General features: G+C 31.4%; 3 protein-coding genes across 12 annotated transcripts; 1 reads left to right on the top strand and 2 right to left on the bottom strand.

Moving 5' to 3' along the window:
- Positions 1-121: 121 nt before the first annotated feature.
- Positions 122-1,451, bottom strand: LOC107014122. The gene is made up of 2 exons (XM_015213982.2): positions 1,168-1,451; positions 122-1,091 (listed from the first exon to the last, which is right to left on the bottom strand). The coding sequence occupies exons 1-2, from the start codon at positions 1,327-1,329 to the stop codon at positions 546-548; spliced, it is 708 nt and encodes a 235-aa protein (XP_015069468.1). The 5' UTR covers positions 1,330-1,451; the 3' UTR covers positions 122-545.
- Positions 1,452-3,629: 2,178 nt separating this feature from the next.
- Positions 3,630-4,712, bottom strand: LOC107014025. The gene is made up of 2 exons (XM_015213891.2): positions 4,360-4,712; positions 3,630-4,268 (listed from the first exon to the last, which is right to left on the bottom strand). The coding sequence occupies exons 1-2, from the start codon at positions 4,519-4,521 to the stop codon at positions 3,717-3,719; spliced, it is 714 nt and encodes a 237-aa protein (XP_015069377.1). The 5' UTR covers positions 4,522-4,712; the 3' UTR covers positions 3,630-3,716.
- Positions 4,713-18,228: 13,516 nt separating this feature from the next.
- Positions 18,229-21,929, top strand: LOC107014726. Of its 10 annotated transcripts, none has more exons than XR_001456269.2 (4): positions 18,262-18,425; positions 19,597-19,670; positions 20,755-21,347; positions 21,428-21,929. XR_001456269.2 is itself a non-coding variant. In XM_015214772.2 (2 exons), exon 2 carries the CDS (start codon positions 19,665-19,667, stop codon positions 20,100-20,102), a length of 438 nt encoding a protein of 145 aa, XP_015070258.1. In that variant the 5' UTR covers positions 18,268-18,425; positions 19,597-19,664; the 3' UTR covers positions 20,103-20,361. The 10 variants fall into 10 exon arrangements, 2 of the variants coding, with proteins under 2 accessions (XP_015070258.1, XP_015070259.1); XR_003577415.1 differs by having other exon boundaries at positions 18,267-18,425; positions 20,755-21,041; positions 21,140-21,929; XR_003577414.1 differs by having other exon boundaries at positions 18,268-18,425; positions 20,755-20,782; positions 20,884-21,929.
- Positions 21,930-23,263: the final 1,334 nt, after the last annotated feature.

Raw genomic sequence — 23,263 nt, 5'->3', positions numbered from 1 at the left:
TCACATGCAATGCCTTGCGTTTATTTTAAGGTTCATGTAAATGCCTGATATACGACTGCCATTATTAGGATTTAGGATTGCGACCCGCCAGACAACAAATTTTAAGAATATGGACCATAAGTTTATGCCCCTGTCCTGCATCTTCCATAATATGAGATGCGGAGCACATATTATTTCCAACATTGTGACGTTACATCAATAAACATAAAAATGCGGAGGCTGCGTTGTTAACTGGAATACAGAAGAAATGGACCAAGGCTGCTTCCTTATTAGAAATCGGTGAGTGTTGAGAAATTCAGTCTTATTCTTCTTGGTTCTTGCCAAGCTTAGTTCTTAAAAGAACAAAACATTATTGAAGATGTCATTACAAGGCACGAAAGCAGTTCAATGCAACTTGGATTGAATCTAAACTGCTCTCACTCTTTTTACTTTTTCAAGCTAATAGTACCACCCCACCTCACACCCATTAATAGGATCATACTAAATACTGTACTATGATTTGACATGAAGATACCTAAGCCAACAGTACCTAAACTACCTCGTCGTCAAGCAGTCTGCTGGCTGTTTTCATCAGCTGGTGCAACCCATCCAGAATCAGAACTTACATCCAGGAAATAAAGCATTACAACCAGGAAAATGCAGCAGAGGAACATAGGAATAGGTCCAAAGATCCACAAAAATAGTGGAAACGAAAAATAAAATGCACGTAATCCAAGTGACCAGAAATAGCTGCCTCTATTCACTGTCCTCCCTACATACTCCACCGTAACACAATGCTTCGAATTTGAAGCGTCCAATTTCTTGTAAGGCACGTTGATGAGTATGCTAGCATGACTATAATATCTGATCGATTGGACATTAAACAAAAACGCCACCATAAAACATACCAATATTGAAAAGAACTTAATTGACAAGCAAAACTCGCTCTTATCCCCATAAACATGAAAACTAACTGAACGACCACTGCTTCCGCCCGTCATTAAGACGGCAATGAGAGAACTAAGCATAATAGCTGTAGATGCCAAAAGTGTTGACGCCATTATGTTGTTCCTTAGCGTTTGTACTGCTAGAACTCCATTCTGGGGCGACTCCTGTTTCATTCAATTCATTAGTTATTTAGTTATCCTAATTTTAAGTGGACGAATTGAAAACAAATTAATTAATTACCTCCATCATAGCAAGAACCCACAAGCGTCGATTGATGGAATTGATGCCAATGACTGTGTGAGTAGGATGTTTAAGAATACGTTGAAGAAGCCATAAGTGATAAGCAGCCATGATAAGTAGGCCTAATGGTACCAACACGTAATCCAGAATTTCTTTCCCCATTTTTTTTGAAAAAGAGTGACGAGTTGAAGTTAATGGTCAAAAACTCCAAATGTGTATTGGGTTTATAAGTCTATTGCTCCCCACTCCGGCTTTCAAGGCAGGGAGAAGGGGAATTCGGTGGTGCCTCGTAATCCCAGTAAAAATTAAAGACATCGTCAGCTAATCGTATATGTATATTAATAGCTTGATACATTGTCAAGCAATACTCGTTTAGTTTAGAAAATTCGAGAGATAATTTTATATTTTTGTATCTATTTTTCCTTGCTTTCAATATTTAATACATTTTTCAAAACTTTATATATTTAATATATTCAAAGAATTATATAGAAACATTATCCTATTATTTGTTGTTTCTTAAGTGATGTGTCAAGTCAATATTCGATAACTATTGTTGAATAGAGGGAATAATTAATTTGTCACTAAATTTTATTTAGATACTTGAGTTATACTCCTTCCGATTTTATTTAAATGTCATCCTTATTAAAAATAAATGGTACTTAATACAACCTCGTTTACTTTTATTTGTCGTAATTGTTTTTTTAAAGTTAAACTATAAAAACTTTTACTAACGTTTTATGATGTATTTTCTCATTATATTGATGTTCAAAAAGTTTCAATTTATATTACTTTTCGTACAATTTTTGAATATCTAAGTTTCTTATTTAAATTATCAAATTAATATAATCTAATTTAACCTTGAAAATTAGTCAAATTGACTTTCGGAAAGTGCAACATGACAAATAAAAGTGGGCGGAGGAAATATTCGTTATTACAAAATTAATCCATAAATGACATTATTCTTCATCTTATGTAGTAGCCTTTGACAATATGAATTTGACCAACATAAGAAAACTAAATAAATAAATTTATGTTTATTTATCGAGACTTGACTTCAAAAGAATACTAAATAAGGATATGATGAAAAACTTATATAATTTCTTAAGAGACGTAAAATCTAAAATGGTGAAATATAAATGAAAAACGGAGAAAGAGTAATTTATTTTAATTAAATATATGACTATATGAGCACATGATAAAAGTATTTTGTTATTAGAATTTTGAAAAGAAATGGTGCGTTCTCATATGGCATTCTGAATGACTACTTTAGAGCATGCACAAAAAATGTCCAAAGTTTGATTCGAAAATATCTAATAAAAATGTTTTATCATGTATACGTTTAAGTCCTTAATTAAAAAAGACAATTAAAAAATTTATTCAAATAGTTATCCATGTATTAAGCCTATATGAAGGCACAAGAGAACGTTGAGGTGAAAAAGAAAGCAGTATATTCTGATTTCTGGCATCTTTAATATACTGAAGCAATGATTTTAAGAGATTATTGTTTTGGATATTTTTTATTTTTTTGGGTAGCAAAATTTTGGATATTATTATAATGTCGGCAAAATGTAAAAATTAGAATATTAGTTCAACTATATATATATAAATCAAAACCCCAACAGCATCACCTTTTACAAAAGTTCTTATACATTATTGTAATTGCCAAATACAATTCATATTCAAAATAATTACTACTTGCAACGACTCCTACTCGTTGCTGTTTGATTTGTAACCAAACTATTCCCTATTAAACAATATTTTGTACCAACTCTTGAAAAATGAGTTAAAGAGAAAAAGTATTTAATGTTGGAGGTAATAATGAAAAAATATGAAGATTCTTATAACAATAACCAGATTTACCAGCCAGGGATAAATTAATACTCTCATAATATTCGTCACTTTTATATAGGTATTAAATAAGTTTGAGTCAAGGTATTTGATCTTTTATGTCATTTACTAATTTTCAACGAAATGTTTTTGGACACATTTGAGTAGATTCCCATAAATCTATACTGAATGTGGGAAAAAACTTACCCGCGGTATATACAGACATAAAAGCACAGTAGAATTTTAAGATTCGATTCTCCCCATTTTAATTTTTCTTTTTAAATTTCTTATTTTAAGAAAGCATGTTACTGAAATATAAAAATATATTAATATTTATTTGAGATCATTTTAGAAAGGCATAATATATTTATTGAATCCTAAACTTAGTTTCAAATTTTAATTTTGACCTCCAACTATCATAATGCACAAACAAACACTTTAACTATCCAACTTTTAAATAAATAAACACATGAATCCTACATGGCACAATACACATAGGACACCACGTAGTACAAAAAATGGCATGTAGAATGACACATAAGACATCTGTGTCTATTTGTTTAACTTTATACAAGTTTAAGTGTCTATTTGTACGCATTCAAAGTTAAAGGGCATAAATGTGATTTGAAGCCAAGTTAAAAAAGGGCATATTTATGTATTATGACTTTTAGAAATCAAGCAGTTTAATTCAACTTAGATTGAATCAAAACTGTTCTCACTCGCTAAGCAGTCTGCTGGTGAGTCTCCTCATCAGTTGGTGTAACCCACCCAAAATCAGAACTAACATCCAAAAAATAGAGCATAAAAACCAGAAAAACACAGGAGAGGAACATGGGTATAGGACCAAAGATCCACAAAAATAGTGGAAATGAAAAGTAAAAAGCACGCAATCCAAGTGACCAGAAATAGCTGCCTCTGTTCACTATCCTCCCTACATACTCCGCCGTAACACAATGCCTCGAATTTGAAGAGTCCAATTTCTTGTAAGGCACGTTGATGAGTATGCTAGCATGACTGTAATATCTGATCGATTGGACATTAAACAAAAACGCCACCATAAAACATACCAATATTGAAAAAAACTTAATTGACAAGCAAAACTCCGTCCTGTTTCCATAAATATGACTACTTATAGATCCGCCGCCCCTGCTTCCACTGCTCATTAAAACGCCGATGAGTGAACTGAGCATAATCGCTGTAGACGCTAAAAGCGTTGAAGCCATTATATTGTTCCTTAAAGTCTGTACCGCTAGAACTCCATTTTTAGACGGGTCCTGTTTACATTCATCGATTGCATGCAACAATAATTAATTACTAATGAAATTTGTCGTTAAATTGATAATCCGTAGTAGGTAACAGAATTACCTCCATCATAGCGCGAATCCAGAATTGACGATTGATTGAATTGATGCCGATGACGGTATGGGAAGGGTGTTTAAGGATGCGATGAAGAAGCCATAAGTGATAAGCAAGCATAAAGAGGAGGCCTACTGGTACCAACACATGGTCCAAAACTTGTTTCTCCATTTTCAATTTTGTAGCACAACTGCAAAAGTGAATTAGTTTTGGGGAAAATTGGTGTGTTCTGAATTTACACAGCTTGTCTTGTGCCCTTAAATGCAGGAAGATGGAGAGAACAATTGTGACACGAGTCCTTCCCCGGGTCGAGTAGTTCGGTGGTGAACCGGTGTCTCGTAGTTTACATTTATATTTAACTTTTTGATATTTCTCTCTAATTACTTGTTCACTTTGAATTGATATATTTATTAAGAAAATTAAAAATGTCAAAAAGGGTTTACAATTCCAACGAGGCCAAATCTTGCGGGCAAAGAAATTTAAAGGGTTAAGGCGGGCCGGCCCTTCATTTGGAAGGGCTTAAAAATGTTCAACCCAACCCGACCCTAGAAGGGTCGAGGGTTGGGGTGGGCTGGTCCTTTTTTTTCTTTTTTTTTTTAAAACTTATAAGTTTATAACATTAAGAAAATGAGAAGATTTTCAAATTAAATATGACAAAGAATAGTGTTGTTTCAATAACACTAACAAAAAATTTAATATAATTTGTGTGTATCTTGAATAAGAGTGACAGACAAGATGGGAGGAAATTTTTCATGTGAAAATCTACTTGTGAATCTTACTAGAATAGTGTCTATGTATGCTATATACATGTAAATTTACTTGAATCGAGTGTATTTTGATGGCACTAAAGAAAACAATAATTGATAGTGAGTTTACCATTCTATCCTATTAATTATGAAATTGATAGATTAAAAATATAAAATTTTAAAAAAATTATACATTTTTCAAAGTAATTAATTGAAGGTGTAATAGTTTAAAAAAATGTCAAATGGACAAATAATTAAGGACAATTATAAAATAAAATGTAGACAAGCAATTAAGAACATATGAATACTTACTAATAAAATAATTAATAAGATTGAATAGTTTACAATAGTACCCTTCAATTACAATAAATTCTAAATTTTGAGAAAAGTTATTGAAAAGTAAATAGAACTCCATACTTAACAATAAGGTGAAATAGCTATAAAATATAGATTACTTTGTAATTTTTAAAACTGAACAAGTAAAACAATTCATCTAATTTTAATAATAATAATAATAATAATAAGGTGATCAAATAAAAATAACCAAAAACATTAGGAAAAGAGAAGGAGGGTTAAGAAAGTTAAAGAAATTTCACTTTTATTATATATTGATAAAATGGAGGAGTAGGAAGCCTCCTAATGATGGAAGAAAATTTTGTTCAACAAGAAAAAAGTTGACTTTTTGCTAGATCTATTTTTCAAAAATAGACATGTACTTATGGGCCAGGAAAAACTGAGAAAAAGAACAAAAAGAATATTCTTGGATATCTATTTACGTACACTCAATGAATATATTGGGGACTATAAAGTACTAATATATATTTTGTCGATTATTTTTTTCCATACATTTTACTACAAGAAGTTCGACTTGCTTAGACTTATTTCTGTATTAAATTTGTGTACGTTTTAAACTCATTGAGTGATACTTTCCTTTGAAAAAAAAAAAAAAGAAGACAGTTTAATTTAACGCGACATTTTAAAAAATATCATTTAATTTTATCATTTAAAACATGTAATGTGAAAAGTTAAAATAATATTATTAACAAAGGAAATGAATCATTTTTTTAAATAAAAAGTAGTATTTAACAAAGTTGAACAAGTTATAATTATCGTTATCAAATCATACAATTTGATGTGATAATATAATATTTTGAATATCGACATTGAAATTATCAAAAATAAAAAAAGTTTAATACATATCACAACACACCATATCTCTGCCTTGGGTGAGCACTAGATAAACCCATCATTGTGGAATAGCTTTCAAACCACACAACAGAAGTAAACCGCACTAGGCAAAATCTATGCAACAAGCTCGACTCAGAAGGTATTAAGGAGGGACAATCTTGAATCATGTAAATAACCAGCATCCAAATCAATTGAGTTATCCCAAAGAACTATAACAATTCTGATTAACAATTACACTTATGTACAATTTCGAAAAACGATACAAAATTATATCAATTACGTTTATTTAAAAAAAAGTAACAAAAAATATGATACCAGAGGGCTCTCAAACACATATTAAATTCAACGAGTGTTAACTGTTAACAAATAACTAATCTGTATACCTAATAATTCCTTCGTCTGAAACTAATTAAAAGACGTATTTAATTGCTTTATAATATCTCGTCATTCTAATGATCACTGTAATAATCGGAATAGATAATTTGAGACAAAGAAAATATTAAATATTGGTAATAATATCCATAAAATTAGTAATTGATGTTTCGTGTAGAAAATTGAATAGGAAAAAACTTATTCGTATCGGATGTTTATATCAAAATAAATGAACTATAAATTTAAACAGATAAAACACATTTATTAAATTGAGGTAGACACCCGATGCAAGGAAACATAACCCACTGGGTGTCACTAATCATGGCTTAAAAGAAAATAAACTCAAGCCACTTTTGGCTGATAAAGCAAATTAGTATTGACTATGGTGTCTTAACTTTTTCTTTTCTTAATGCTTACCATTTTCGTCCCACTAATTCGACAATGAAAATTGGCTAAATCTTGTGTCAGTTGTGTTATGCAATACTGGTACCTTTTCTCATTCTATTTGCAAATTGATCATGAATGACATAGGTTTCTTGTATTTTATATTATAAAAAAGTTAGACAAAAAGTGATATGTATTTGAAAAAGTGATATGTATTTAAATATTAATAAAATTAAAATATTTAGTTTAAAAACATTTAAAATGTGTTGTTCCTAATAAACTCTACTTTATACATTTTCTTTCATTGTTAAAAAATAACAAAAGTACCACACTGGTACTTGATGAAATGGGTAGATCCTTTATGGACAATCCTATTCCCTTAGCTTTCAATTAGCTTTTAAGGTGACCTATTTAAATAAAAATATCAAATCTTATGAAGAAGACAAAGAAAGAAAGTAGGTAGATATAAATGAAGGGAAAAGTATTGAAAACACTATTAAATTTGACATAAATTTATTTCCGAAGTATTGACAATCTCAAAAATACTTTTTCTTTATTAATTAAACTTAGATACACCATCGATTTGCATGTATTCTTAAGATTATCAATAATTCGAAGATGATACTAATGATTTACACCAAATTTAAAAATATTTTAAATATTCTCGATAAATAAATACTAGAGTAAAAAATTGAGATCGGACTTGAACCGAAGGATACTAAGGAAGGAGGCATCAGGAGAAGTTTGCGACGCTTAGACTTATCAAAATTTTCGCAAAGTGATTATATTTATAAATAATTAAATTCATATTTCATAATATATAATTTTATAAATTTATAAATGCACTGAAAACTTTTCTACTATATGTCTTAAATATGTTTATATAAATCAAGTTACAAAGTTTACTTTCAAGTAACTAAAAAAACAAAAAAACGAACTAAAGAAGCTAGCCAAGGAAGGAAAAAGAGAAAAAGGAGTATTATAGTGCTACAAATACTTAAAAAAGAGGGAAAATGGAAGGAAAAAAAGTATGAAAAAAGTAAGCTAAAATGCAATATGCATATTTTAAGTATATATAATTAGTCAAAGACTGATTCCTAAAAAGTAAAAAATAAATAAAACTATTGTCATTTTTTTTTAAAGAAGAGTGATGAGCTAATTGATTAAGAAATTTGTTTTACTCGATAAGATTCGCTTATTAATTGGACTTGTAAGTATGATATTTTGAAGTACTAAATATAGTCGAAAATAGTACTTTAAATTTAACTAAATTCATAGAATTTTTTGTTTTACTATTTGCAAAATCTTTCTAGGTTTTTGTGAATTTAATATTATCTCTTATTTCCGTGCTAAACACGAATAAATTTACTAATTAAATTATAAACATGGTGCTCTTCTTCGTTTTGCATTTAGTGGAGTTATTGGTGGTCATATGAATGGGCAGTCACCCATTAATAAATTATCCACTTTAGCGCCACCAAAACATTAATAAACGCACATTTTTATATGCTAAGTTCAATCCTTGAACAATACGCATGATGATTCCCTCTGGTCAATCAAAATTACAACAACAAACATTTCAAAAAGATATTTGACTAAAATATTTTTTTCTCTTCCTTAGAGGATTAATTATTAAATAACTTTTTCAAATATCAAAGATAAAGTTGGGGCGAAAACACCCACTCCCTGATAAAGAGGATAAAAGTAAAAGGGAAAAGGGTCTGATATACCCCTCAACTTTGTCATTTGAAGTTGATATACCGCTCGTTATAAAACTGGTTCATATATACCCTTACCGTTATACAAACGGCTCACATATACCTCTGCCGTTACAAAATGGCTCACATATACCCTTCATTTAACGGAAGTTAAAAAATTAGTTTTAAATTTATATTTATTACTTCTAAATTTTTTTACAAAGGGGTATATATGATTCTTCTATCAAAGTTCAAAGTATATTTTAATTTTTTTCATACATAAATTATTTTTTGACTTCTTTTATTATAATTATTTGAATTTCTTATTCTTATTTTGTTTGACTCTTTCATTCCTTAGTTTAAAGAATAAAAAAATAAACTATTTTTTTGTGTGTGTATTGTAATTTAATTTCATATTCGAAGAAAAAATTTGATTATCTACAATAAGTTTTACAAAAATATTAGTGAAACATAAATAAATTTGATAATCAAAATAATAATTATAAATTAGTCGTTGAAACAAAAAAAAGTAAAAAAAAATATATGTTTGACGAGGATTAAATTTACTCATATGGGATTATATTTTTTAGAAAAAAATAATAAAAATTTAGATTAAAATTATTATTTTTTCATTTCCGTTAGAGGAAAAGGGCATATGTGAGCCATTTGTTTACAAGTAGGGGTATATATGAGCCACTTTCATAACAAGGGGTATATCAGCTCTAAATGACAAAGTTGAGAGGTATATCACACCCTTTTCTCAAAGTAAAATAAACACAAAATGATAAATTATTTATTAATTTTATAAACTGAACGAGTCGTATAGCAGACAAATAGAGATAAACATAGAGTAATAAACATTTTGAATCATATTTCATTTTTCGGCACCAAAATAACAGATTTTTTCATCCCAGCTAAACTTAGTATTAGATCCGATTGTCTATGGCTCAGTCTTAGTATCAGTCCATATAGGATAGAGTCAACTAAGTCTATAAGTGAAGCAAATTCAATGAAATGAGAAAACAAAAAATCCACTAGCAGATATATGTTTACCTTATATGGTGGTGCAATATCCTGAAAATTCAACGAGTTATAATTTTATAAAAATCTTTTGAAATAAGTGGGGGATTGTAAGAAAAATGTTTTATTTCAAAAGATAATTTTATTAAATATATTTACAAAGTCAAATAATTAAATTATTTTAATGGTAATTAATTAAGACAAGTTTTTATCCATCTTACACCTCTTCCTCCATGTGTCTTCTTGCATGCAAGACTTTGGACAAGTGTCATGGCAACTTGTCAAATTAGCTACTATTTCATTTGTCTATAAAAAGGCATGAACATTTGTGCATTGAAATGTAGCTGTACTTTCTCACGTTTTCTACTTCTCTCTCTCTTTACATTTTTTTTATTTTAATGTTAAGTAATTAATAATTTTAGCTTTGTTATTTTAAGTTTTTTCAATAACTTGTTGATGATAATTAATTTGCTGATTCATGTTGTCTTTATTTAAAATAGGTAAGTATTAGTTTAATCTTAAGGAAACATTTCACACAGTTGGAAATAAATTGTTAGAACAGTGCTAACACGATTCAATTTTTATCTATTTTTTGCACTAATATTTATATGTATCCGTAGTAATTTTCATTTTATTTTCAGGATTATTTTTTGATAAATAATAAAGTTATTTATAAATTATTGTGAATTTTCTTACATTTCCCCAACATCTATTTCTTTTCATACACAACCAACTTTTTATTTGTTTTCATTTAAAATCAAAATGTAAATATTTTATTAAAATTATGAATTGAAATGTGCAACTTTGACAGCGTATATATGATAATATATCCGCTATGTAATATCAAATATATCCACATATTTAATTATTATGTATTAATTTTTTATTTAAAATGTGAATTTATATATATAATTTATATATTTGGTATACTCAAAATGTATAAACAACAAATGCAGCAAATTGCAGAAATCTACTTTATATAAAATAGGATAATATATTAATAGTATTTTATTTTCATAAGCTTTAAACATTAAAAAAAAAACTATTCCTAGTTTAACTATAGAGAAAATTCCTTTATTTTTTTTGGGAAAATTTATATTATTTGCCTGCTTATTTACTTATAAATGACATGTGTTAATTTATATTAAATTAAATATTAAATAATTAATAATTCATATAATTTAATCTCTACATAACTAATGTCTACAAGTAATACTTAGTATAATTAATATTCACATAATTAAACTATGCATAACTAATACCTATATGACTAATACTTACAAAGTTAAACTCCTCTCTTAAACTCTACGAAACTAAATCCTACTCTACGTAACTAAATCCTACATAACTAAACTTTATATAACTAATACTTATATAACTAATATTTACATAGTTAAACCCCACTCTTAAATCCTACAAAATTAATAATACCTGCATAATTTTAATCAGTAAACAAACAGTCCTACCACCACGAGAAGAAAGTGCACAACATACCAAGTATGATCACACAAGTAGGTATAGGAGGGTTGTATGCCTGCAGACTTTATCTAAACAAGCTAAAGATAAATAGCCTCTACAGCAAAGAAGAACCATCTAACAATCGTCAGTATGCAACCATATAACTAGTTCGTACAACACGAGATCAAAACACTAGGATACACACCCAACAAAAAAATAAATAAGTAGAATCATATGTATATCTTCCAAATAACGAGAGGATGTGGAGAAAATTGAACCACCAATCCAAACATTTCTTCCAATCTGCAAATCATCCCAATAATAGACACATGACATGCATATGTTGTTTTGAATGTAAAAGCAAATGCACATCACATTAGAAAAAACAACCTATTGTAAGACTCGGGTCGGATCCTCCAAAAATGCACTAGTTTGGAGGATCTAACTGACCAAATGATTAATAAGTTGAACCATGTATTGGCACTTGCAATATAGGCCATTTTCATTGGAATTAAAAAGTAGAGTGAGAGGAAATAATGACGGGTCTGTGTAATTAATAAGAAGAAGAATGTGGGGGAAATGTTTGTTTCTATGAAATGAAATACATTCATTTATGCCAAATAGCAATGGCTTCAAAGTTGAACCATGCATTTTAAGTAAACTAACATACAAAAATTTTGCATGTTCAATACCCACATAAAGCAGGAGGGTTGTGGTGCATACTGACGACCAATGTAAAACAGTGTAGACATGGTGAAGCTATACTGAAAGAAGAAACATAGGTGTAGTTGATGATTTGAAACAAGAGAAAAGAATCCTCAGAAACCTTTTTCAAATCACACACCCAACATTGGTTGGAGTGTCATTCGGCACTTGCAATATAAGCATTCATCATTGGATTCTAAATAAGTACAACTGCACTGTTCTAGTGGATTAACCCAACAATGCATACAGTGAACTACTACAATTGTAAACGCCCAACAGATTCAAACTAATAACTAGAAGAATCATCACCGACATTAGCGAAATGGCACTCTGCACCACAATAAAGCAGTCACAAACATAACATACACAAGTGAAAGATTTCATACTTTTGTTAGTTATAGTGTTGTAAGAACCGTTCAGCTACAATACAATACAACATTATTACACTAAGAATGATTATGAACTCTACAAGATGCACTACCAACCAAAATGAAACAAATTATATTACTCTAGTTTACCATTTACTTCCCCTCCGAAAAGCTCCCCCACTTTGCTTTCTTAGTGATTGAACCAACAACCTCAAGCTTGGAGCCTGGAGGAGGTGCTTGCTGGTCGGGCTGGAGGTGGCAGATGCTTATCGCTCAAGCTTGTGCAGCCTGACACTGTCAAGCTTATCAAAATTTTCACTCATCTGTGTTTAATACCAAAATAACCTAAACTACAACAATGTACCAGGCATATTCATACAAAGTGGTGTCTAAACCGAATGGAACTAAAAGTAGAGAGCAGAAAATAAATAGTCTAGCATGACGAAGCTATACTGAATGGGCTTTGACACAGAGATTTGAATCCTGACACCAAGTAATTACGGATTTAGTTGTAGTTGATGATTTGAAACAAGAGAAAAAAAAAAGAATCCTCAGAAACCTTTTTCAAATCAAACACTCAAGCATTGATTGTAGTGTCATTCGGCACTTGCAATATAAGCATTCATCATTGGATTCTGAATAAGTACAATTGCACTGATTTAGTGTAATCACACCAATAATAAAAACAGTGAACCAATACAATTGTAAATGCACAACAGATTTAAACTAGTAACTAAAAGAATCATCACAGACACTTGCAAAATAGCAGTCTGCACCACAATAAAGCAAGTGAAAGATTTCATACTTTTGTTAATTATATGTTGTAAGAACCGTTCAGCTACAATACAGCATCATTACACTACAAATGAACCCAATAAGATGCCCGACCAAACAAAATAAAACAATTTTGATTACTCTAGTTTACCATTTACATCCCCTTTGCGGACCTCACTTTGCTCTCTTGGTGACTCAAATCCACAACCTCAAGGTTGGAGGTGAAATTCTCTACAATAACCTTCAATGGTTCAGTTCCAAACCTCACATAACTTCTCCTTTAGATTTCCACGAGCCTCCTAAGCTACATCTAAACTCCTTGTTCCTGATAGTCTTTTCGTCTTATCAAAGCTTTGATACCAATTTTTAGACCAAATGGGAGATAATAGGAGAGCCCAACCCAAAAGACTAGTTTGATAGTGAGAGAGCCTAAAAATCCATTAGTATCTCTCTATTTATTCGATGGAGGACAATTGGCATATAAGTAATTAAGAATTTACGTGCAGTTGATTTGAAACAAAGAGAAAAGAATCCTCAGAAACCTTTTTCATATCAAACACCCAACATTGGTTGGGAGTGTCATTCGGCACTTGCAATATAAGCATTCATCATTGGATTCTGAAAAAGCACAACTGCACTGTTCTAGTGGAATCACCCAATAAATATATTAATATATACCACAAACCACTACAATTGTAAGCGCCCAACAAATTCAAACTAATAACTAAAAAAATCATCACCAGACACTTGCAAAATGGCATTCTGCACCACAATAAAGCAGTAACAAACATATACATAAACAAGTGGAAGATTTCATACTTCTGCTGGTGATAGATAGTGTTGTAAGAACCGTTAAGCTACAATGCAACAGCATTATTACACTGCGAATGAACCCAATAAAATGCACTACCAACCAAAATAAAACAAATTTGATTAATTTGTAGAAACCGTTAAGCTTACACTAAGAAAGAACCCAACAGCCTGGGTTGAAAAGAAAATCTTAGTAAAGCAGTTGGTTGACTACGGTGAGGATGTAATCTCCTCCTCCTTTTTTTTTTGGAAACTGGTAACTTAATCCCCTCCTCATTTTCACTCTCCTACACCAAATTGAAGAAAATAAAAGATGCACTACCAAACAAAATAAAACAAATTTGAGTACTCTAGTTTACCATTTACTTCTCCTTTACATAGCCTTGTTCTTTTTTCCTCCCCAGGAGCTCGCCTACTTTGGTCATGACTCGAACTCATAATCTCAAGGTTGGAAGTAAAAGTTGCTTACTACTCGAGCTAGCGGAACCTGAAACTATCAAACTTATCAAAGCCTTCGCACTCACCTTTGTTAATTACAAAAATAATCTAAAATTCAACAATCTGGTGTAATCTTCGTAGGTCCGGGGACGATAGTGTGTATGCATTGCCTTACCTTGTTTCAAACAGACGGAAAAACAGTACGTTAAAGGAAAAAATAACCAAATCTAAGATTCTGAAATAACAGATCAATCCAGAACCCACTACAACATGAACAATGAGGTAAATGCATAACTGTTAGACGCCGAACCCACTACTACATGATGAACAATAAACTAAATTAGCAATATCAGCTACATATATTTCATTTTTAGTAAAGAAATATGGTTATACAAGAGAAAACCCAGAACCCAGGAAGAAATAACAAAGAGCTTTCCATTTTGGTGTTTATGGAAGTTGGAAAATGTGAATTGGGATGCGGCGGAAAAGTAGGGTTTCAACTGAGGAAAATATCTTGCGAATTGTCCAAAATACCCCACTGACATTAATAAGAATTAAATAATTAAAATACATTCAAATCATGAATATCGCACTAATTTTTCATAATATCCTAAGCTGCAAGAATTTAACAAGTTTAACAATTTTAACAAATTAAATATCTTTAATAACATGCATAAACTCCACTTGCACTTTAGTAAACACCTATGGCTGACTTATGCAAATGTATCTTATTTAGGTTATCGTTTAAATTATATTTTAAATATTAAAAGATATGTAAATATAAGTTTTGAGATTATTCTTCCGAATAATGTTAAGACTCAAGTCAATGTTTGCTAATATATTGGTTAACCTTATACATAGTCTAATATTAGTACAACTTACAATTTTGTAGTACGAGCTTAAATATTTTTTAAAAAAATAAATATACTCACGGGATATAATACTGTTCCAATCTAGAATTTTATTTAATATTTTCAATTTTCTTTTTTAAAAAAGAGATTATTCTCCTTTATTTTGAATTGTTATTATTTGTACTTGACGGTAAACTTTGGGGAAATATTTCGACTATATTTCTGATACTTCTTATAGTTTGAAATAATTACATTTTACTTCGCTATTTAACAACTCCATACTATATTTCAAGTTGGATACATGTGAATCACGCTATAGATACACTACGTACAAATATCAGGTGCGATTCACATATATCCGAAATATCAGACACGCGAGCGAGATTTGAAATTGACAAGCAAAATGGTAGGGAGACAAGCGAGTTTTGTCTACGTATCTTAGATCTATACAAATCACACTATATACATGTATATAAGATATCAAATACGTGAGCGAGATATAAGAGTAATGAGCGAAATGAGAGGATGACAAACAAAATGTCTATGTATCTTAGATACATGTGAATCACACAATATACATGTATATGGGATTACAAATACGCGAGTGAGAGATAAGAACAACAATGATATGTGAGGGAGCGAACATGATAAATTTTATTATTTGTTTATGTATCCAGATACATGTGAATTCACTTAGATACAATATTGTTTTTAACAAATTAAACATAATTTTGACCAAGAAGATACGTTATCTTGACACGTCAAAATTTGGTAAGATTCGTAATATCATACTTAGTGCGTATTTAAATAATTAAGGGTAAAATTGTGTATAATGGCAAATTAATAAATCAAATTAAATGTTATAACCATACTTTGATTTAATCGTGCCGTGTAGCAAACTGTTTGCCAGTCACATCTTTCCTTCAAACTCTCGCTCGCCATTCTCCCTCTCTCCCTCTCACTTTTATACAATATATATATATATATATATTATTTTTGTTTTCCTCTCTCCCCTCTCCCAGATCTCGCTCAACACCGTCACATGTATCGCTTATACAAACAAAAACAAAATGTATAAATTGCATTTCTGTTTGTATAAAGCGAGAGAAAATTGTATATACACATGCAAATACATGTATCTTTGTCCTATACACTTATTATTGTACAATATAAATATTTCTATGCACAATTGTCTTTTGTCTTTCTCTCTGTTTCGTCTTATACATACACAAATTATACAATTGATTTGTATAGAATTGTTTTCTTTTGTATATGTATATCGGATTAAACAATTGATTTCTTTGTATATATAGCGAATTATACATATTTATGTTTGCTATGGAGTGCAATTATGAAAATTTTGCTATAACATACAAATATGAATTTTGTATTTGCAATATGTGAGAGTTGCTCAATAATTATCTCCTAAACTAGTAAGATTTAGGGAAAATTGTATATCATAGCAAACTAATAACCTAAAATAAATGGTGTAGCTAGGGTTTGATTTAATTGTGCTCCATAGCAAACGTTTGAAAAAAATTGTCAGACACCTCTCTCCCAAATATCTCGCTCGCCACTCTCCTCCAATCTTTCGCTCGCTTCCTCACTTTTTATACAAACACAAGTGTATAAAAATTATTTCTAATTGTGTAAAGCAGAGAAAATTGTATAAATACATATATTTTTGTTCTCCTCTCTCCCCTCTTCCAGATCTCGCTCGCCACTCTCCCAAATCTCGCTCACTACCCTCGCCTTTCTCACTTATACAAACAGAAGCGAAATGTATAAATTGCATTTCTGTTTGTATAAAGCGTGAGAAAATTGTATATACACATGCAAGTACATATATTTTCGTCCTATACACTTATAATTATACAATAAAAATACTCCCCTGTCCAGTTTATTTTGCTTCTCTCTTTTTTTCGTTTTATACAATTTTCAAATTGTATCTAATTTCTCCCTTTCTCGTTTTATACAATTCGATTAAATTGTATATTCCTTGTCAAGTCTCTTTTGTCTTTCTCTCTTTCTCATTTTATACAAATTCAAATTGTATATAATCGTTCTATACACTTATAATAATACAATTCATTTTATACACTTCGTTTTTATACAGTTGTCTGCCCAAGTGTTTTTCTCTTTCTTGTTTTATACACTTCGTTTTATAAATTTGCTTCAATAACTGTATATGTATAGCGAATTAGGCTGAGACTCCCGCGCAGTAGGAGCGGACTGAGTCGGTATTCGTCTACGAGAGGCGCACTCGTATGCCTTTCGAGGCTTCCCCCTTGTAAATATTCTCAGGTAAGAAAGCAGAACCTCACCTCTTTCTGTTGCTGAACATAAACCTACTGGCTGATTTGTTCTTTTACCATGTCAGCCACACTCTCATTTAGTCGATCTTGATAGTCCGAATACGAGAAGTGTCTTAATCTAGACACTCTCTAAGTTGATAGGATCCAAATGAAAAAAGGAAATACAATGGTATACGGTTTCTATGTTTGCTATGGAGCGCAATTATGCAAACTTTGCTATAGCATACAAATATGAATTTTTTATTTGCCATATGTGAACGTTGCCCTAAGATTTACCCATAAAATTACTAAGTAATTACCCAAAAAACAAGCCCAGTTGGAATTAGAATTGGCCCATAAAAATGATGGGTAGAAGCCCAATACTATTACCCACCTATAAGCACGATAAAAACGGATTATTGGTGAACAATTAAGAGAACGCCCAAACACGTGTCAAAGTCTGGTAGGTCCGCTTCAAGTCTACTTTTTCTTTTTCCGTAAGTCTACTTTAACGTTACAAACCGACGACCTTGGCAAAAGCTCCCACGAATAAAGGAAAATTATTTTTTTGTTAAAAAAAAAAAACCAAAACCAAAAGCGTGGGGCACGTGACGGAAGATGCACCTCCCGTTAGAGTCGTGATTGTAACAGTACAAATACGATGTCGTATCTGATCCACTAAACGGTAAGTAAGTTAAATAAATTACAGAAAATGACAAAATTAAATTTTCATTTTAGATAAATTTCATGTGCATTTACATTTACGTCCAACGTCCCACACATGAGAATCGGATCAACACCTTATCCGTGTCCCATTTTTTTTTTCTATAAATACTCTTTCATACTCTCCCCATTTCTTTGCTTCACTATAGGGCATAGCGCTGAAAAAGTCTCAGAGAGAGAAAGTGAGTGACAAGTGAGAGAAGGAGAAGGGAAGAGCTTGTTAGGTGTTCTTCATTTCGGGTTCATCGTAAGTTTTTTTTTTTTCATGATCTTTTTGTTGTTTATTGTTTGATTTTGCCTGAGAATTAGTTAGTTGTGATTTTTATCGTTTTTTTTTTTGGGATAATTCTGTTGTAGTTCTTCAGATTTGGTTGTAATGCTAACGTAAATGGTTGTGTGAGAGGAAATTCTGTATGTTTGAGCTGAAATTGGAACTTTTTACTGTTCATTTTGCCCTTGTTTGGTCAGTTTTGTACAGGATCTTTTTTGTTTTGGGGTCGAAATTTTTTTAGGTTGAAAAGAAGGAATTCACCTAACCTAATAAAGAAATTCTTTTATGAAATACTTGTAAACAAAAAAAAATTCACGTATACAAAACAACAATGTAATTAGATTTGCTCTAGATGTGTAAATCAACAGAGCTAAGATTTGTTGCCAGTTAATTGTTAGTTTTCTGGTGAACGACTCCAGCTTGTGGTGGGGGGTAGGAAAAGAGTTGGCAATTGGGTAGGTTGGCTCAAATTTGGGCGGGTCAAAATCGGCTAAAATAATAAACGGGTCCAGACTCAATTTAATTTTGGGTTAAATTAAATTTGGACGTGTCAAAACAACAAACGGGTCAAAACTCAATCCAATCTTGGGTTGGGCCAACATAACAAACGGGTCTATACCTTGGGCTGGGTCAAAACGGGTCAAGTAATGGGTCATAATCCATGCTTAAATTTTTACCAAAGTGTTAATTGTTTTTCTGAAATTTTTAGTACATAATAATTTGCATATTTTTATTATGGCTATACGTAATATATCAAAATAAAAATAAAGTCTTTTGAAAATATCTTGACAAGATTTTTCATTAGTCAATTTTGGCTACATATGAACCCAATTTTTAATGAGTTGGGTTGAAATGGGTTAAGCTAATAGATGGACGGGTTATTTTAAGTGGGTTGGGCGGGTTGGGTTTAATTATGCCACCCTTAGGTAGGAAGCTTGTTTTGAGTCTCCACTAGCAATTGCTCGAGTACTTTAAAGATAAGGTTTTATATTTTATGTTCTTTACTGAGGTTTGCTTAGTCACCTAAATGTTGCTTTTCAGTTCCCATAGGAAAATTTTTTAAGATGGTTTTAGTCCTTTGAAACAAACAATTATATTCCATGATCCACCCACCAATCTTGACGGATCTTGTTTATCGAGTCTGCAGAGCATCCGGGGCAAGGCGAGTGGGGTGTGGATATCTTCTCGAACTCAAGTTTTTTGATTAACTGAACAATGGAGGTACTTGGAAAATCTATGGTAGCAGTGCCTACAAATGTTATATATCTGTCAACTATTCTTGGCCAAGATGGCCCAAACCCTGTTCACAAGTGTGATTGGAAATGTGAAAATGAACATGTGTGTGGGAACATGTTCCGCTGCCGTCTAACTGGGCTGACACACATTTGCGACAAAAATTGTAACCAGCGAATATTGTATGATAACCATAACTCTCTTTGCAGAGTTAGCCAACAGATTTTCCCTTTAACACAAGTTGAAGTGCAGGCTGTGAAAGGTGTACGGAGGAAGTTTGATGCTGATAGTTCCCCTTCTGATAGCTGCGCCTTTAAGCGCAGAAGGGATGCACATTTCCACCCATCACCATTTGAGAGATCTTTCACTGCTGTTAGTCCCATTTGCAGTCAAGTTGGAGAGGGCATGGACTTGAACTAGATATAATAAATTTCCATCCTTTCGTCTGTTTAATTTTACTTTCTTTTCGGACTGGATTAGGAACAATTTCATAATTTCCATGGCAGACTAGATTGTCTTGCCATTTTGTAGGAGGACTTATATTCTACATTCCTGTGGACTGTAGCTTTATAACTGTTTAGGAGTAACAATATTATGTCTGCAAACGCTGGTATGCGCCTGAGTTGATGTTACATGAAGGCTTTAACTATATATAGTGCAGCATTTTGTATAACCTTTATTTGGTTTCTGTCTAGTCACTTTATACTTGTGGTTACAATTCTACCTTTTTGGGGTTGTCAAACATCTGTATTGGCTTGCTGGACTTATATAGTTCTCTACTAATCACTGTGATCAATTCTGGGAGGTTTATTGGAATCCAGTCAGTGGAATTATTATATACTTTGTTTCCTTTCCTACAGGAACTTGCCCTATCAGAGAAAGAACACACTTTTCAGTGAGCTCACTAAAGCTCACCTACTTTTATGACTTTAACTCCCTATTTCTTTGGCAGGTTTTGGAAGAAAGCACTGTTTTATTTCATACTGTTGCACTAGTCTATTCTTAATTCAGTTTGTATTTGCTTTTTGAATTTGTTCATGTAAAGTATCCTAAAATGGTTTTACTTTTGCAGGAACTCAAAAACATTTACAGTCAGAAGAGTTGAGATATAGTTTATATTGTTTATGTTTTATCATCTGTCTTATTCATTACCAGCAGAATCATGAGTTTCTAACTAAGTTTGTTCTTTCTTATTCAACAGATCCACGCTCTTCCACGAGGTCTAGAGTTCGAACAAATAGAATCAGCTCTAAGCTTTGAACTCTTGAACAGGGAGAGGTCTGAGGAAGAATCTAATATCTGCCAAATCAATTGGTGTTTTGCATCCACGCTGAAGTGTGGCTATCCTGGAGTAACATTGTGAGTAATACAGTCGAATTTCATGTCTGATCCACCTATTCTTGGAGTCAGAGATCTGGTGTTTACATCCACCTACATGTATCTGCTTTTTCTGATAGTGTTACCTGAAGAGCAGCCAGATCAAGGGGTGTTGCTAAACCACTTAAAGTTACACCTGTTGTCCAATTTGCTCCTCTGTTATTGCAAAATAAAGGATCTTTTTTTGTTGAAAGTGCTTGATGACTTTATGTATTTTGAAAATTAGTGGCTCTTGTCATTTGTGCCTTGCTGCTGCTCTTCGACTTCATCAGAAAAGCTATACTTGCTGTATGATTCCCATTTCTTTGTGCTTTGAATTCTAAATTGGCGCTCAATGCATCATATGCTGCTATCTTGCCACTTTTCAGGATGGTGAATTAAGCAAAATGAATGACACTGACAATACAAAGTCAGTTTTCTCAGTGTGGTGTTTCACAGCTTCGTTTTAGCAACGTGTGGGATTGGCTTTAGTGAATGTAGGAGTCATCATACTCAAGAATATCACTTCCCACTGAAATGTCATTCCAGGAGATTGAGACTACTCGGAGGAGACAATCTATGTCAATTGTGTATTTGGCAATGGAAGATCCGTTGCAACCGAGCTCCCTTGAAGGCTTCCTTTTTCACTTGGTTAATGAGTAAGGAAGAAACCTACAAAAGACGTGTCTTCAGCTTTAATAGTAGGTGCAACATTATAATAAATTTCCCAAAAGGAGAATACATCTTTTTTCATATATTAGGCATTTTCTAGATCATCTGGTGATCTTATGCTGCTCTCATGTTTAAACATTTGCTGCTTTTTTTTATAGTTATTATAAAAATAAAATACTCAATAGATGGATTGTGACAGAGTCAAGATGTTTTGTTTAAGTTTGCTGGTTCTCTAAATTTTTCTCCTCTTTCAGTAAATTAGCAATATGTATATTTTTATTTGTGTTGATAGAGATGGTGAGTTGATTATGGTGCCAGTACAAAACTACCTCCATCATAATTGGCTATTGAATTTTGGAGTTGGTTGGATCTGACATCATCCACTAAGTTACAGTGGGAAAAGCAAAAAGAGAGGCCATTTATTTCATATTCATTTAATTCAAAATCTAAAAGAATGGGAAAAGTCATTCCTTCTTTAACCTAACACACAGCCTAGAACCGTGAAAGCTATTTTTTCTCATTAAATAAAGGGAAGCTACCGTTGGTAATGAAAATTAATTAAATAAACGTATGGGCCGTGTCTGTGTCTCAATAAATAGCGCCCTTATGTGGGTTTTATTTATTTTACTTCTTTAATAACTCATAAATCTTCTGATTGAAAATAAAAAATATTTATCACTCGAATAACTCTGTCTTATTTTACTCTTATAGGTGAAGCTTAAGCTTAACATTTAATTGTTTGTTCCATGCCTAGTATTAAAGACTAAATATTTATTACTCTATTTATATCAATTTATATATTTTTCCCATTCATTTTTAGTTGTCCTTTTACGCTTTTCGAAAGTTAATTTAACGAATTTTCAAAATTAAATTACATTATTAAAAAACTATATGAAAAGTACTAAAATTGTAATTTTTTTGTATATCAATATGATGACAACATACATCTAAAATATTGACATAATACATAAATATGACCCTTAACTTCGCGTCATCTGACAACTATGACCTTTTAACTTTGATGTGCACAAGAAGACATTTAAAACTTTTATAAAATTAAATAAAAAAAAATATTTATCCTGCGTGACACACTCTAAAAATGGACTTATGAAATACACTTTTGTTTAGCAATCAGCACATTTAGAAAAGAATGCCAGTCAGGCTAACTTCTCAAAAATTTAGTTTTAGTTTACATCCGCGTCCTTGTCTATGCAATTCACTTTTAAACTTGGAAATTATTAATTTTACACTTTTTATTTAGGGCAACTTTCACATATAGCAAACAAAAAATTCATATTTGTATGCTATAGCAAACTTTGCATAATTGCGCTCCATAGCAAACACAAAAACTATATAATTCGCTATACATATACAAGTGTATAATCCGCTGGCCTAAATTGTATAATTCGCTGGCCTATTTCGCTGCAATTGTATAATTAGCTTTGCATACAGTTGAATCGAATTAAAATGTATGTATATTGCATAATTATAAGTGTATAGCAATAAGATATATGTTTTTCTCACTTTATACAAAAACAGAAACACAATATATA

This window comes from Solanum pennellii, chromosome 3 (assembly GCF_001406875.1).
Source record: "Solanum pennellii chromosome 3, SPENNV200".
NCBI classification, from domain to species: Eukaryota; Viridiplantae; Streptophyta; class Magnoliopsida; order Solanales; family Solanaceae; genus Solanum; species Solanum pennellii.
The sequence above is the reverse complement of the archived record's forward strand: the minus strand, read 5'-3'. Positions and strand labels throughout refer to the sequence as shown.